The sequence below is a fragment of the Patagioenas fasciata genome, chromosome 2, assembly GCF_037038585.1.
Source record: "Patagioenas fasciata isolate bPatFas1 chromosome 2, bPatFas1.hap1, whole genome shotgun sequence".
NCBI lineage: Eukaryota > Metazoa > Chordata > Aves > Columbiformes > Columbidae > Patagioenas > Patagioenas fasciata.
In genome coordinates, this window is record NC_092521.1 from 107,466,108 (window position 1) to 107,482,083 (window position 15,976).

Below are 15,976 nucleotides of genomic sequence, written 5' to 3' on the forward strand. Positions count from 1 at the left end.
CAGTACTTACGTGATGGTGTCAATCATATCTAGTCCCATTTCAACACAGCAGTGGGCATGATCTGTTTTGGGCTGGGTCAATCCTGATACACAGTAGTAACAGTCTCCTAGGATTTTTATTCTTCTGCAGTGGTTTTCCTTTAATAAAAACAGAATGGGAAAAGTTTTACAATTCAAATAAATATCCCAATATTTAGAAGATATTTTTTTCTCCAATACTATGCAATCATTGAGGGAATCTTCTTGTGGTCAAATGAAGTAATCGCACTTGCAGATCAGAAGATGCAGTCAGTTTTACCATTGAATTTATCTCCTGGTTGCATACAGTTTAATTTCTACAGCCAAAGAGATTGGGATAAATCCCTCCTATTTTGAAAAACCTATGATGGCATGTCATGATCGCTACATCTATCTGAGAAGAAAGTTCATTTCTAAACAAGGAACATATAACAAAAGGCCTTTAACAAAGCTGTGCCTTTAACTAACAAACTATGAGGAAACATGACAAGATGATAGTATTCCTTGCAGCTAGACTATGGGGACTTGTACCCATCCAGAATATGGCATAGAAAAGTAAATAACCTGATTTAATGAATCCAACTTTAACAGCTGGGACTATATCAGTAAGAGCCATGCAAAATCAGCATTGTGAATATAATGAGACAGGATTAACAAAAGTATGATTCCTTCCCCAGCAGTGTGCTATATAGACTTGCCTTCAGTAGCACAGAAAGGAAGAAAGGAAAAAAAGAAAAAAAGAGAGGGTTGTGGCGGGAAAATTTAGAATTTCTGAAAAAAGAAATGATCTAATCATACTGGTCATATACAGGCACATATTCTCATCCTGTCTCCTGTCTACAAGAATCAAAACCTTCCTGAGTTGACCACACTCTCCACATTATTAACCATATTCCAGCTCAGAAGTGATGGCTATGTCTACAGCAATCCCATTCTCTGACATGTCAGACACCAGCATTTGGGGCTGGTTTTTACACTGTTTTTCAGCTGTAGACATTACTACACCTGGCATCTTTATAACTGTTTCTGAGTATTGAACAAATATTATAAAATGAGAATTATCTCTATTCAGGCATGGAAGAAGGCACGCTAACACTGTTTGGGAAAATGGGTTTATCTACTTGTCTACTTGTTTTTATAAATTAAGCAGTAAATTCAGATCTTGAATCAAAGAAGACAACGATCCTTTTGGCTATGCTTAAGTAGTAGAAAAGGTTTTTCTAAGAGTGACTACTGAATATATCTTCTGCAGTACAGCAGGATTTTAAATATACTGCCATTTATCATTGCTAAGATATATTTTAATCAAGCATAATTATTCTAGAAGCATTATTACTGGGGCCTTAAAATATTCCCACAGCCTACAGTCACAAATGCCTCACCAATTTTGCTTAGAGTTTTAATTTTGTGCTTTGAGATCCTTGGCTAAATGGTATTATATTAATAAAATCATTATTGATGTACACAAAATAATATGCAGAGCTCCAAATTTAGCCTGACACAAAACACGCCTTCCAAATCAAGGTTTTTGGACAAAAACGACTAAGTTTTTTAATAGAAAGCCCCAAATTTTTTAGTAGAAGCCACTAAATTATATTGCCAAAATAAGCCATTAAAAAAAAAAAAAAGGCAAATCTTAAAGCAGTAAAAGGTACAAAGTAGTTAAAGCTGGAACTCACTTTCCAAAATGAATCCAGTTTTGACTCACTCCTTACAATCCTCTATAAAACCCTTTTCATCTTCAAATTTCATGTGCATGATCTGTGGCCTGGTAATGGCTATTTGACCCAGTCAAAAGTTATCCAGAAAAGCCATTTCAGTAACCTGCGCTTGACAATACAACTGATCAGTGTTCCTATTCAGTGTCTACCTCCAAAATGGCTCATTTCTAATGACTTAGTTTTCTTAGAGAGCTTCCTGTGCTATAAAGCAGTGCTGCACATTTTATAACAGGATACACAAAATTACTGGCACAGCAAAATCTAGCAGTTTGGTAGATAAAGAAAGAAAAAAACAAACAAACAAAAACATAAAAAAGCTTGATCCATTACCACTTTTTCAAGTCAGTTTATTACTTGTGCAGGAGAAAAAAAAAAGAAAATAAGGGCTACAGCATTTTCTAGAGAGAGATAATTTTGATGGAGGACATATGCCTAAATCACCTGCTGTTTTTGAAACCAGCACTCTGTTCCTTATCAGATGTACCCTCACTGTCCTTATTTATAACAATCAATTAATATACAGTAATCTCTAGAAAAAAAATGTTTGTTTTCTTTTTCTTGACATGTGAAGCAGACTTCCAGGAAGGAGAGGCAGTGCAGCTTTGTAATAGCAATCTTTTTAAGGATTGATATGCAAATTAACAAAACAAACCCTTTCCCTCTCTTTGTTTTGTTTCCTCAGCAACTTCCAAAGAAGCCCTCGACACAGCAATATTTTTCACATTTGTGACAGTGATGAATTCAAGTGTGATAGTTACAAATTCCAGTCACAGTTTATACAAGCAATGTCTGTTTAGTAACAGCTGATTATTTGGTTTTATGAAGATGATAAAAAGCACCAGAGATTGCTAGCACTGCATCAGCCAGGCAGCTTCCCCACCTGCAGTGCCTTACTGAGATGTTTCCAAGTGGATCTGCAGAATTCTCTCTGGCACAACTGTCAGTCACAGGGTTCGTCAGTGTGAAGTGGAGGCCCAGCTGGGAAAGCAGAGAATACTTCAAAGTTGCTAAGCGCTTTCTTTACACTTTCAGACAAGCACTTTATAAAGAATTTGATTCTACCTATGTGTTAGGTAGAATGGGGAGGGCCTTCTGTTTCAAACAACTCTGGGTTTTTGTTGTTGTAGGGTTTTTTTGGGTGTTTGTTTTTGGGTTTTTGTTTGTGTTTTTTATTTTTTTTAATGTATTCTGCAGATAGAGTGAAGTCTGCCAACTTAAACAGCAAAACTGGAAATTTGGACCATTACCTCCATATTCTTGTACTATACAAATCAAATAATGTTTAGCATACTCAGGATGAGGGTTCTTTTTTTAATAAAAAGTAAAGTGAAAATAATTTTCTCAAAAAAAGTTATCTCAAAGAAATAACAAAGTGTAAGGAGCTTGAAGACCTCTCCCAGCTAGGTGTTCTCTTGAACAGAGGGACTGTACTGCATAAATGTAAAGTCTTTTAAAGGAAGATCTTCCTCAGATGTCAGATTGCAACAATTCTTACTGTTTCTGCTGGATTTTATTTTTAATAGACTATCCAAGTAAGTATTTGTTACATAAATAGATCCAAAGTCAGGGATGCTCAGCACCTTATTTTTGTTTCTTGTAACACTGTCTGGTAGGAGAAGAGCCTCTTTAAAGCTTTTATTTATTTTAGAGATGGCAGATGCTAATCCAGGAAAGAGTCTCTGCTCTGTCTTCTGTCATTGAAACAATCTGTGTATTTCTACATACTCATGTGTCTTCATGATATGTGAGTACCTATGAAAGTGAGCCAAAAAGGAAGGTCAGCTGTATAACAATTTTAAAAGCTAAACACTGAACTTCTCTATCTCATAAGTCCACTAACTGCAGTGGAATTACACCAAGGATGATTCTGACTCTGGCTTAATTACAATATCTTTTATGTTTATTACACACATCCATTTATTTTTCTGCAAGCCTGCTAGCAACCTGATTTGCAGGTGTTCTCTTCAGAATTTTACTGTTCTACAGTCTATGAGTAGGAGGGATTTTATTTATCGATAAGTTAGAAAGACACTTTTCTTACTGTTCCTACTAATAAAAACTGCATCAGATAAGGTACATAATAAAGATTCTTAACCATATTCAATTTGGATTTAGTTATGATGTGCAGAGTAAGAGAAAATATTAATAAGGACTACAAAAAGATGCAACTCGAACCCTACCAGTCGTACACTTTTCTAGAATGCTCTTGGACGTGAGCAGTAGTAACATTTAGTTTTGTTTAGGCTACAAAATGTAAACAGGAGTTTGGTCACTACCTATGATGCTTACTGGTTGCAAAGTTAGACTGTAAAAGAATGAAAAAAGAGAAAACCAAAACCTGCACATGTCCAGGTTCAGCTGCTTATATGTTGAGGTAAAAGGGTGGAGATTTATTAGGCCTGGACTTACACTGAAGGCTTTACTTTGTCACGGGAAGGCTTTGCCATCCTCACCAAACCTCAGACTTCAACATTAGTGACAGGTCTGGATATTGCCCCTGCACAGCTTCAAATTAGTACAAATTAGCACTGCATGAAGCAGAGGAGTGGCAGGAGGTGCACTGCAGTGTACAGTGTACAGCTCTTCATCTCAAAAACCCTTCATGCCCCCTTCATCCATTCACTGTCTGAAACTGTTTGAATCTGTGGAGTAAAAAACATTACCTGGTTCCCTAACAAAAAAAAAAAAAAAAAAAGAAAAAGTGTTAGCTCAATGTTTTCTTCACACATTGAAGAGAAGTGTTGGGTAAAGAGAAATCATCCAAATGCAAATCTCTGATGGCTCAGTTTTCACTGAGAGTAGACTTAATTCTAGGGGGACAGTGGTGAACTATGAGGGTTAAAGAAGGAATATACACCACTTTCCTGGCCCTGTCACTGCTGTCAAGATCCTCATCAGTGGAGCCAGGCAGCGCCACAGAGGGGCATGGTCACCCTCCTTTACAGGAGTTCAGTGAGACAAAAGGAAGATCACAGTGACCCTGAGGAAAGGACCCATCACAGAAATACTTTCATGTTGTTGTTCTTGTTTTCCTTTCTTGGTTTATCAGTCATTTTGGTTTGGAAAGCCCCATTCCAACAGCTTCCTCTGAGCAGCCTGCTGTGCTCAGAGCTGAACTGTTTGTATCAGGCAGGCAAAGGGGATCAAATTTTCAGTTTATATTAATCAGCATGGCATCACGGGTTCAGGGGAAGTACACTAACTTATACCAGCTGTCCCTCTAATCCTCAGGGATCCAAGCCATGATTCAGTAATCCAGGTTAATAACATGACAGTTACAGTCCTTTCTTATTTATTACAGTATAAAATGACTATTTGGGGAAAAAATGTGATAGCAATAAAATGCATTCCTTATTTATCTCTCTTTACAAACCTAGAACTTTATTCTACTTTGTCCTGGGTTTGGCTGTGACAGAATTAATTTTCACAGCAAGCTGGTAGCCAGGACACAGCCAGGACAGCTGATCCAAACTAGCCAAAGGGATATTCAATACCATATAACATTATGCTCAGTATACAAACAATCACAATAGAAAATTGGCTTAGAAAGCTTTGAATCACTCTAGAAATTAATATAAATTTATCTATACTATATATGTGTACAGACACAAAAGAAACTTGCAGAAAGAATAGCATTTTCTACTGCATCCTCTAAAGCTGGAATGATGTCTCTATTCAATTGCATTGAATTCATCCATTAGATTGGAACAGAAGTGGAAAAAAACCTATATTTTGGGTATCATACTGTGTAAATATATGAACCCATAGATATATATGTGCATTTACAATATGTACAAACACACAGTTCTGAACACTTACCTACACTGTCATGCATATATACACGACATATGTGATAAATGCAAATTTTAATATTCATCCTCTGCACTATTGATATATTAACCAAGTCGATTCTGCCTGACCGTTATGGGTCAGATACCTGTTTTGAGCCCCCCTTTCAAGAGATTTCAACACAGAAGATGTCTGAGTGTTGGTGCCTGTTCCCAACATTACTAATCTACTCCTTCCTTTACACGGAGATATAGCGAATGCTTTACTGTTCCAAGTACATTTGAAAGGGCATAATACAGTGTTCTGCTGTTAAGGAAATGGTGAAGGACAAGCCATTCTCCTTCAGGATCATAGAAGAAAAGGCAGTGAATTGGATGGAGTTAGTTGGAAAGCTCTACAGTGCAACTAAGCAATAGCAAATTAAGTTATTTATTGAAGTTCAGTGCACAGTGGGAGGAACGGATCCTTTCTGAGATATCAGTTTGCATTTTTGATATTTGTACTTTCCTACTATACTTAATTTCCCTATAAAATTAGGCAAAACATAAAAGATCTCGCTATTTTTTTCATTCAGCTGTATTACTTTGTGCACCAAAGAGCTTTAGAGAAAAACAAAACCAAAAACAATCCATGGGAAGGACCACTCAGTGAAAGTCTCTTAGACTACAGCAGTATTTACAACAGTGCAGCTAGATACAGAAGAAGATGAAAAAATGGTTTTAGATTCCCATGAAAAACACTCCTTAGAACCCTGCTTTGAAGCCCATTTGAAAGGGCCCTCTTTCTGTGCTGATAAAATGTGAGGCTACTTAAGCTAAATTCTCACAGTTAAACTTGTGAAAATCATAAAATCACAGAATCAGGGTGGTTTGGGTTGGAAAGCTGACTGCTCTGAAGATAGGGCTTCTGGACTCTACTGTGAGAGACATGGTGACCTCCAGGCTGAGGAGAGGTTCTAACAACTGCTCTCCTGATGCACTGCCGTGCTCTGCATAACAGAACTGCACATAGGCAAAGGACTCCAGCTAGGATTGTGTATAGTCCATTAGACACACCTGACTTATCAGTCAAACTGCCTCTGCAACGATGAAGTGAAACAGGCACTTCTGGGGTGCAATTACACAGCCTCCTTGGATGACACATATTGGATTGAACAGGTTTACTCTTTCCTGGGTCAAAAACTGCTTGGATGGCCAGGCTGAAAGATTTATGGCAAATGGTGTTAAATGAGGTTGGTGGCTGCTCGCAAGTGGTGTTCCTCAGGGCTCAGTATTGCAGCAAGTTCTCTTTAATATCTTTATCAATAATCTGGATGAGGGGTTTGAGTCCACCCTTGGTAAGTTTGCAGATGATATCAAATAGTGAGAGTGTTGATCTGCTGGAGGGTAGAACGGCCATACTGAGGGATCTGGACTGGCTGGATTGATGGGCTGAGGCCAACTGTATGAGGTTCAACAAGGCCAAGTGCTGGGTCCTGCACTTGGGTTCCAACAACCCCAAGCAGTGCTACAGGCTCGAGGAAGAGGTGCTGGAAAACTGCCTGACGGAAAAGGATCTGGGGGTGTTGGTCGACAGGTTGTTGAATATGAGCCAGCAGTATGCCCAGGTGGTCAAGAAGGCCAACAGCATCCTAGTGTGTATCAAGAACAGCGTGGTCAACAGGACTAGAGAAGCGATCATCCCCCTGTACTTGGTACTGGTGAGGCCCCACCTTGAATATTATGTTCAGTTTTGGGCCCTGCACTACATGAAAGACATTGAGGTGCTAGAGAGAGTTCAGAGAAGGGTCTGGAGCTCAAGTCTTATGAGGAGCACCTGAAGGAACTAGGGTTGTTTAGCCTTGAGAAAAGAAGGCTGAGGGGGAGAACTTTTCGGATGCTGGAGCGAGGTGTTGTAACGAGGCAGGTGTTGGTCTCTTTTCCCAAATAACAAGTGATAGGACGATAGGAAACAGCCTCAAGTTGCACCAGAGGAGGTTTAGATTGCATGTTAGGAAAAATTTCTTCATGGAAGGTGTTATCAAACATTGGAACCGGTTTCCTAGGGAAGTGGTTAGAGTCACCATCCCTGGAGGTGTTTAAAAGATGTGTAGATGTGACACTTAGGGACATGGTTTAGTGGTGGATTTGGCAGTGTAGGGTTTGCTGTTGGACCGGATGATCTTAAAGGTCTTTTCTAATCTAAATGATTCTATGAACTCCAGAAATTCCTTTCTCTGTGATAACTGAATGAAGAATCAAAACAATTCGTTTCAGTACAAATGCCCACACTGCAAACATCTGAAGCTGATCAGAATAATTCAACACAGTCCTATACAAAGATGCATATCTCAGATTTGTGGAATGCACACTCAGGAAGCATGCATGACACAGAACTGGCACACGAAGCTCTGTATCCTCTTACCTAAAAAGTACCATAAAGGAGGTTAGGAAAGACCTAACCTCTGTAGTACCTGCCCATTTAGATGTTCCTAAAATACTTGAAGCATGTGACATGAAGACCTCTCCAGACAGTTGTTCAGACTGAATTCAAGCTGACCTGCATGATCTGCCTCAGTGGCATCCTGTGTCTGCACTGGTTCTCAAGGGAACTAGGTAGACAAGTCTCCTTAAAATTAGCCTTTGTAAACATCTCCACCTAGTGCGCACAAACCAATTTCCACAAAGAAGGATTACATGCTGCAAGTTTATGTTTTCCAGCACTAAATTTCCCATCTTAACCAGCCCACAAAACTTTGTTCATTTTATATTTTAGAAATATATTTTAATTATCTTCTCATAAACTAAAAGCATTCCATATATTTAATAGAATCAATTTCTTAAAGTGTTTTTTTTTTTTGCAGAAACAGCTAGTTCGAAGCACAGCAAAGGACTGATTGTTCTTGACACAGCTAAGAAAACAAAACAAAACAAAAACACAGAAGCTGATTAAAAATATTACTTACTGACCCTTTGCCTAAGGCTCAGCAACAATGTACAAGACAAGCATTTCAAAAACATTTTTTCTATAGAGGTGAATAAAAAAGAAGGGACACAATAAAAATACAAATGATTTCTACTAGGGATTAAGAAGATCAGGATTTTTCTTCCCTGAATGGAATGCACAAGCAAACTTTCAAAAGAGTTGAATGACAATAAATTGAAACCTAAAGTTTGCTTTCAGAACTCCCTGTCATGAGCTGTAATTATATTTGAAGATACTGTGATTTTAAAAATAAGGAGTAGCATTTCAAAAAGAGCAAAACTATTTGCCTTACCAAACAAAAAAAAAAAAAAACAATCAAAGAAACAGCATAGAGAAAGAGGGAAAAACCTAATGCTAAAAAGCATAAGCCAGCTTCTAAATGTCAGAAGAACAAACTTTAGGGTTAAATTGTCCTGGATCTCTCTACAAGATTTTTTATGCTCATCGGAAGTACCTGTTTCTGGTCAGCTTCAGAAGTACACTGTCAAAAAGCAGACTCATTATTCCTACAATATGTCAATGTTCCAAAATGCCAAAGCTCTTCCTAAGTGTCCCAGCGAATATGTTGCCTTACACTTATTAGACTTCCCACAGTAGCAACAGGGATTTTTTTTTAAGCATTACAGTTTTAAGACAGGATAATTTTTTTAACATGGATTGCCATAAACTGCCCCTTTCAGTTGACCTTGCTTCCTAAGAAGCAGCAGCACACAGCATGCACACTCACACATCACACCTTAGTAGTCACAGGGAACGTAACTATTGCCACTATGTTTTTCTTTAAAGTCCCTGCAGTTTGCTCCTTCATCATGCTGAATGTTAAAGCACAGCACTGTTTTAAAATCAGCCTAGTCCTCTGTTTTGACCTAATAATTAATACCTAGAAGTTGATTTAACACAGAGATCATAATCCTCCTGAAAAATTGCACTTCTCAGCACATTTCTTCCAACTGCAGGAGACACAATAACAAGTGGCCCTTTACCACATCAGAAGGTGTCAAGGAAAGCTCCTGTGTTCTGTCCTTAATCACAGCCCGATACAGCACAGTTTGAACTAGAGGGACATGTAAATAACAAATCTTCTTCACATAGCTGAAAGAAACCATGAGGTTTATTTTCAAATGTGGAAGAAGAATGTATGAAGGCTGAACAGAAAAGCCAAGGCTTTTCAGCTCTTCTGCTGTCTCTGATGTGCTGCTTTCCCTGACAAACTGACCTTGCACCAAAAGCTGGCATCTGCCTGTTACCCTGGCTTCAGGTGTCACTGAGACCTCCAGTTGGCTGCACCTGGCCACTGCTAAGGGAGCAAGCATGGTGCAGCAGCCATCTCCCTGGCTTCAATGCCATGTCACATGTCACAGCCCATGTGCATTTGTGTGTGCACATGTGGGATCTCCTGTTATGTCACAGTACTTGGGTGTTATTACATTGCTTTGTGTTTCACGGCAATGATGACCCCAAAAATTATAGCCTTGTAAGTTTTAAAAGAGCTTGTTAGATGTCTGGTTGACATTTGGAGGATGAAATTCAGTAATGAAATGAAAGTAAGGAGACTATCTGAACTTTTAAAGCCATTTAAACTCTTGCCAATGATTATGGCAGTCTCTTTTATTTCTAAGGTATACATCTCTGCAGTACTCTAGTCTGGGGAGCTGTGCTCTCTGTGAAGCACTGCCAGTAGCTCCAGTCATGATTCGATTACACAAAGTGTGTTACAAATTCACACCAAACCAGCACCTCCATTGCATCTCTATTCATCATCTAAGTTAATCTTCTGTTTTTCATACAAAAAGGGAACACACAATAATCCCTCTCTGTTCAGATTTGAATAGAAGATCTAGTACAACTCAGGACAAAGCACTTGATCAAATGATAACCCATTTAACTAAGAACAGGTCTTCCTCAACCCTGGCATCTTGTGGAGCAGAAGACTTATTTCTTCTTGGGGTCCTTGACAGCTGTTTATCAAGAGGGAGTGTCCTGGTTTTGGCTGGGATAGAGTTGATTTTCTTCCTAGTAGCTGATGTGGTGCTGTGTTTTGGATTTATAATAAGAATAATGTTGATCATACACTACTGATTTAGTTGTTGCTAAGCAGTCAAGGACTTTTCATCTTCTCATACTGGCCTGCCAACAAGAAAGCAGGGATTGCACAAGAAGTTGGGAGGGCACATATCCAGGATAGTTGACCCAAACTGAGTCCACGGACTTCAGATCTCTCATGTTGAAGACTACATCAAGGAGAAGTGAGTTTGGACTGAAAAAATGTGGATGCTGTTTATGTTTGGGACCTGAAGAAATGTGTCCTCTTGGCTGCTGTGCAGAGTCTGAAGAGAAGATAGAAAGAGAATGAAGAAGCACAACTTATGTGGAGGTGATAGTTCTCAGCAATGAAGGCTCTGAGGACATGGTTGGCAAACAATACAGATTTGATGAAGTTATGCTTTGTTCAAGGGGAAAACACATTTTCAGCATATTGTTAAATGAAATTTGAAACAAGATATGTGGCTTTTCCAGGTACATCCATTCCTCTCATTTCTTGTTAAATGCTTGTGGTACCATTAGACTGCTAGGAGTTATATGCTAGGAACATTTCTCTCATTTTCTTTTTCCTTGGGGAATCTGGTACAATGTAAGTGCAATGACCAAAAACATAAACTTCAGTTATGATATGGATCCCATTTTGCCTACAATAGCCTATCTGAAAAACTAACATCATTTCTGTGACAAGGAGTGCTCTCTATCAAGAACTAATTTTACTCTGTAGCTTCTTATTATCACAGACAGTAGTTTTATGTCATACTGCCAATATTCATATTTTCCATTATCCTGTTTTTTTTCCATGCAGGACAGAAATGTAAATATTGAACTATTTTCTCTCTTTTGTGCAAACAAAACCAGTGACGAACACTGATGGCCTGCAAGGAGGGGGAAGAAAAGTATATTTAAAAATAGCAACTTAAGCTTCTTTCCTAAACACTTAAAATAGACTGTTTTCTCTCCAGAATATTAATAAAGAATGGAGGCTCTAGAATTTCATGATACATGGGGCTAAATCAATCTATTACAGATTTCTGACATGTATAGCTCATACATCATTTTTCAGAAGGAAATTTAAATTAAATTGAAATAAGGATGTTATACTTACTGTAGCTAATTCATCAAATTTGCCAAAGAGCTCATTCAGCAGCTTCACCAGCTCTTGGGCAGTACATTGTGATGCCAAACTTGTGAACCCCACAATGTCTGCAAACAAAATGCTGTAAAGAAGGAAAAAGTCAAAGAGATATCAGTACAGAAGACATATTGAAATTCTCATTACTTTTATAGCATGAATGTGATGCAAAGCACAAACTCCAAACAAGCCCTTAAACACTACCAATAAAGTGCTAGTTTGAACAAAAATGGCAAAGATTCAGACCAATACACATTAGTCTGGTGCTGTCAACTGTTGTAGAGAACCCTGGGACACTTTCAATGCCTATATACTTATCCAGTGTACATATGGCAAAGCACCTCATTCATGAGGTTGCCCCACCAGCACTCCAGGAGTACAGAGAACAATTGCTTTTCCTCTTTACAGCTGGGATTTTCTCAGCTGGATTGGTTTCAAAGACAGTTTTTCACTGACAGAGTTCTACTGCCAAACTGATAAACCTTGAACGAGGTTTACTAAGTACTGAAAACCAGGAGTTAGTTAATAACTTGTATACAGTAGCTCTGTGATGTGGTTTTACTGCTCCTTCTGAGGAGCTAGCATCCACAGGGTAAGGCCAGGCTTCTCTGTACTGTGCTGCATGTCTTGGGTAAGTGTCCAGCTTTCATCAGTGTTAGCAAGGTTTTAATGTCCAACAGTTTCATCTGCCTTAACAATTACTTATCATCTGTGATGGTAAGGGGAGAGACCTGAAAAAGTGCATATACTGTTGTGACAGAATGAATAAAAATTATTGTGCAGATCCTGAACTCAACAGCATGGAGGTGTGATCCTTTTAATTATTCAGATCCCTTTATCTGTTGGCTGGGGCCCAGACACTGCTGCAGAAACCTAATGCATTTATCTCCAACACCCAGACTACAGATGTCAAACAAGTCTTCATTTATACAAATGCTAACAAACAGTCCCATGCTACATGTCTTAGGTATACTTGGCATAGTGTAAAACTTAGCTTGCAAATTGTAAGTTAAATTAAGCATTACCTACTCCTCTTTCCCTGAACAAACTTTCACCCTATAGATAAAATAGCAGATGCTAGAAAAGCAGGACTAACAAGTGTACTGTTTCCCATTTAACACAACCAGGTCTGAACTTTTCCATGAAGCTACAAAGAAGAGCAAACACAACTCATGAGCCAGCCCTGTTTCTATAATTTTATTTAACCCAGTCACTAAAATGTTTTGTTAATCAGAGCAGGTTAGGTAACATATTCCAGCACAAAACCAACTCATCTGAAGTTCAACCACTTTAGTCTACAAATAAAGCCTCTAAGTTATCATATTAATCCTTGGGGTGGTCTCCCCACTCTCTTCTCCTTTGAGCATGCTTTATGACAACATTGCTCAAGATGTCCCTGGTTCAGGGGAACAATAACTATTATGAAACACTCTGCTGCTTAAGCACAACAAAAGGGCTTCTTAAAATATTCAGAATTTAGTAAATTTTACTGATTTGTGACTCTGCTACCATGAATGTGAACCAAGCAAGTAATGATGGGTATGGTAAAAGGCATTAACAGACTGAAATAACACCAGCAAAGTTCTCTGCCCATTTGCTTCTGAGGATCTACTAATTCTCGTAAATCTGGACTCATATCCTTGTTGTTTGACAGACCTAGGATGGTCTTTCTGGAAAACCATCAGTCAATATCAAATTATCCTCCTAAATTCCTTGAAGATTTTTCAAATGTATTTAAATGTGCATCAGGGTCTTTCACACGGTTTGCTTTATAGCCCATTTGCTTTATGATCTAAATTCACATCAGAATTCTTACAACTACAGTTGTTGCAATTCAACATGTCATATAGTTTCCAGGTTTTAGTTAGTATGCAGGGGGAATGTAGATGCTATTTTATAACAACAGCTTCTGGTAGCTGCCATTTTACATCTCATCCTTTGCACATTCTACATTTGTATTGTTTTCATTTTTCTATTTAGATTTTAAATACGGCAGTTCACATTTTTTTGTGTGTGTAACCACATTTACAGTAACAGTAGTATCTCCCACAGCATCAACAACATCCACTTGAAAAGAATTTGCTTTTATGGTTGGTTAGGCCTTTGAGGTAATAGCAATGTTTATCTGTTTGCCAAGGTCTTTAACAATGAAGAACACACACATACACACAAACCAGAAATGTCCAGTGTTTGTGGATAGTATGTAAGTATGTCTTAAGAGCAAACAGAGCAACCACTACACTGCTGACTTGTACACTTAAATCAAAACCTTGCAAGTAGTTAAGTACAAAGCACAGGAAATACATTCATGCACAATTATTCAGTTAAAAGGAAAGTTATTTTATATACGACTACCTTAATAAGTCAGTCTGAGATCCTTGCTAATCCTTTAAACATGTTGAAAGAGTATCTATTAATGGTTAACCCTCAGAATTTGATTCAAAAATAGGTAATTATACAAAAAAGCTAAGTCCATAAAAATACCCATGAAACATAACTGAACATATAATTGCAGCTTTAGGTAAAATACATAATTACTGTGTTCTGAGACACAGTTGTAGTTCAGTTATGCTTGTGAATTACTTCATACAACAGTTAACTGCATATATATACCTTAAGGCTAATGGAATATGTTAGGTAACATAATTACTGATGCACTTTTTTAGCATAAGAATTGTTAAAAAAATTGTAATTGCTTTTTTTCTTTTTTTTACAAAATTTCTAACTGCTTTAGTACAATATTCTTAAAATCTGCAAAGTATAACTCCCATGACTGGACATGGCACAGTAGATACTGTGAGTACAAGCCCTGTTTTTTTTTTTTTTTTAGAGAAATTCTTTATTTTTACCACCACAAAATATTACAACCATAGCAGCTGCTGCATTTCTTTTGAAGGTAGGTTGAAATAGAAATGACCAAAACTGATTTTTCAACAGGAAACAGCCTTGCAGACCCAAAGTGCAACTAAGACCGAGAGCGTGCTGCTTCCATGGTCAGTTGGAATTCAGGGGTAGCAGTCCTGAGGAAGGTGACCCCCACTCACACACACGGTGCTCTGATATTCTAAAAATGGCATTGAAACTCATTAGCCAGTTCATTTTATTTTAGCTACTGTGCTGACCAATACTGTCTCTTGCACTTCTTCACCTCTTCATGTCCATCTGTTGCCTCTTCCCTTACTACTCGGGCTGCAAGTGTTGTTGGGGCAGTGCCACTACTTACTCTTCATTGTACGATGTCTAAAACAAATTTTGGCAGCATCTTGGTATGTGACACAGAGATTTGACTATGGAGTCAAATAACTCATATTCACACAAAAATAATAAGACTCTTAAATGTAGGCCATGACTAATATTTATATTTTTAGAAAAGCTAAGACAAAGCTACTGCAAAAATTATGTCAGTTTTAGGGTGCATTAATCACTCCAGTAGATGCACTCATTCAAAAGCAAAGTAGCCTTGGTTCACAGTAACTTAATCACTAATTGCCATGGAGGTACAACATCCTCAGAGAGGATTAAAGCAGAGTAAACTAGGGCTACCTTATTTTTGCATGAGAGTCCTCATAATGATACAGTGTAGAAAGGAACACTTCACAGTGATTGCCATTAAAACACCCCCATGCATTAGCATATATAGAAACAGCAAGTGAGAAGCTACTCATTAACAATTGTTTCTCTTAACAACCATTCAGGGATATGACTCTATCTGCTTTAATTCCACAGAAATCTTAACAATCCCATTGGGGCACTCTGGCGAAAAACAAAACAAAACAACAATCTCAATTAAACTGCAACTATTAAAGAAAGAAGAGAAATGAAAGTGGAAAGTGAAAACAAAGGGTATTTCTGTCCAGTAGCATAGCTTGCATATGATTCAAGCACCACTCTCTGTGACAAGCGGTGTGAATGTGAGGGTTAGGAAGGCTAAGTAGTTATCTCAGTGCTAAGCCTGGTGTTGCCTCATTGCCTAGAGACTCAGTAATGCTCTTACTCCTCCGCTCCACAACTGAGCAAAAGGACCCCAAGGTTCTATCACTCTTTTTGCTTGTGGGCTATACCAAAAATGCTGCAAGACTATGCTTCTTGAGATATTCAGCATTTCTCCTGTATTTTCAGTCATACCAAGGTTTTACCAACAAGTTCACAGGATCAGGAAGTTTGGCTAATTTGATAGAAACTTAAATCACTTCAGCTTTGACAGACCAGTTATTAGCTTCATAAATTGAAACAGCATGTCAATATTCTAATTAAATCCTAGGGGAAAAAGTATCTAGTTATTGAGCAGAGCTTTGTCAAACTTCTGCTC

General features: G+C 38.1%; 1 protein-coding gene across 2 annotated transcripts in view; it reads right to left on the minus strand.

Annotated features, from left to right (window-relative positions):
* The window catches only part of ADCY1 (adenylate cyclase 1), a 152,137-nt gene that overhangs the window by 68,030 nt on the left and 68,131 nt on the right, over positions 1–15,976 (minus strand). For both annotated transcript variants that reach the window (XM_065831574.2, XM_071804687.1), the window contains exons 4-5: positions 11,641–11,752; positions 11–138 (exon numbers count right to left, since the gene is read on the minus strand). In XM_065831574.2, the coding sequence (XP_065687646.1) occupies positions 11–138; positions 11,641–11,752 (240 nt within the window). The remainder of the gene's footprint in view (positions 1–10; positions 139–11,640; positions 11,753–15,976) is intronic.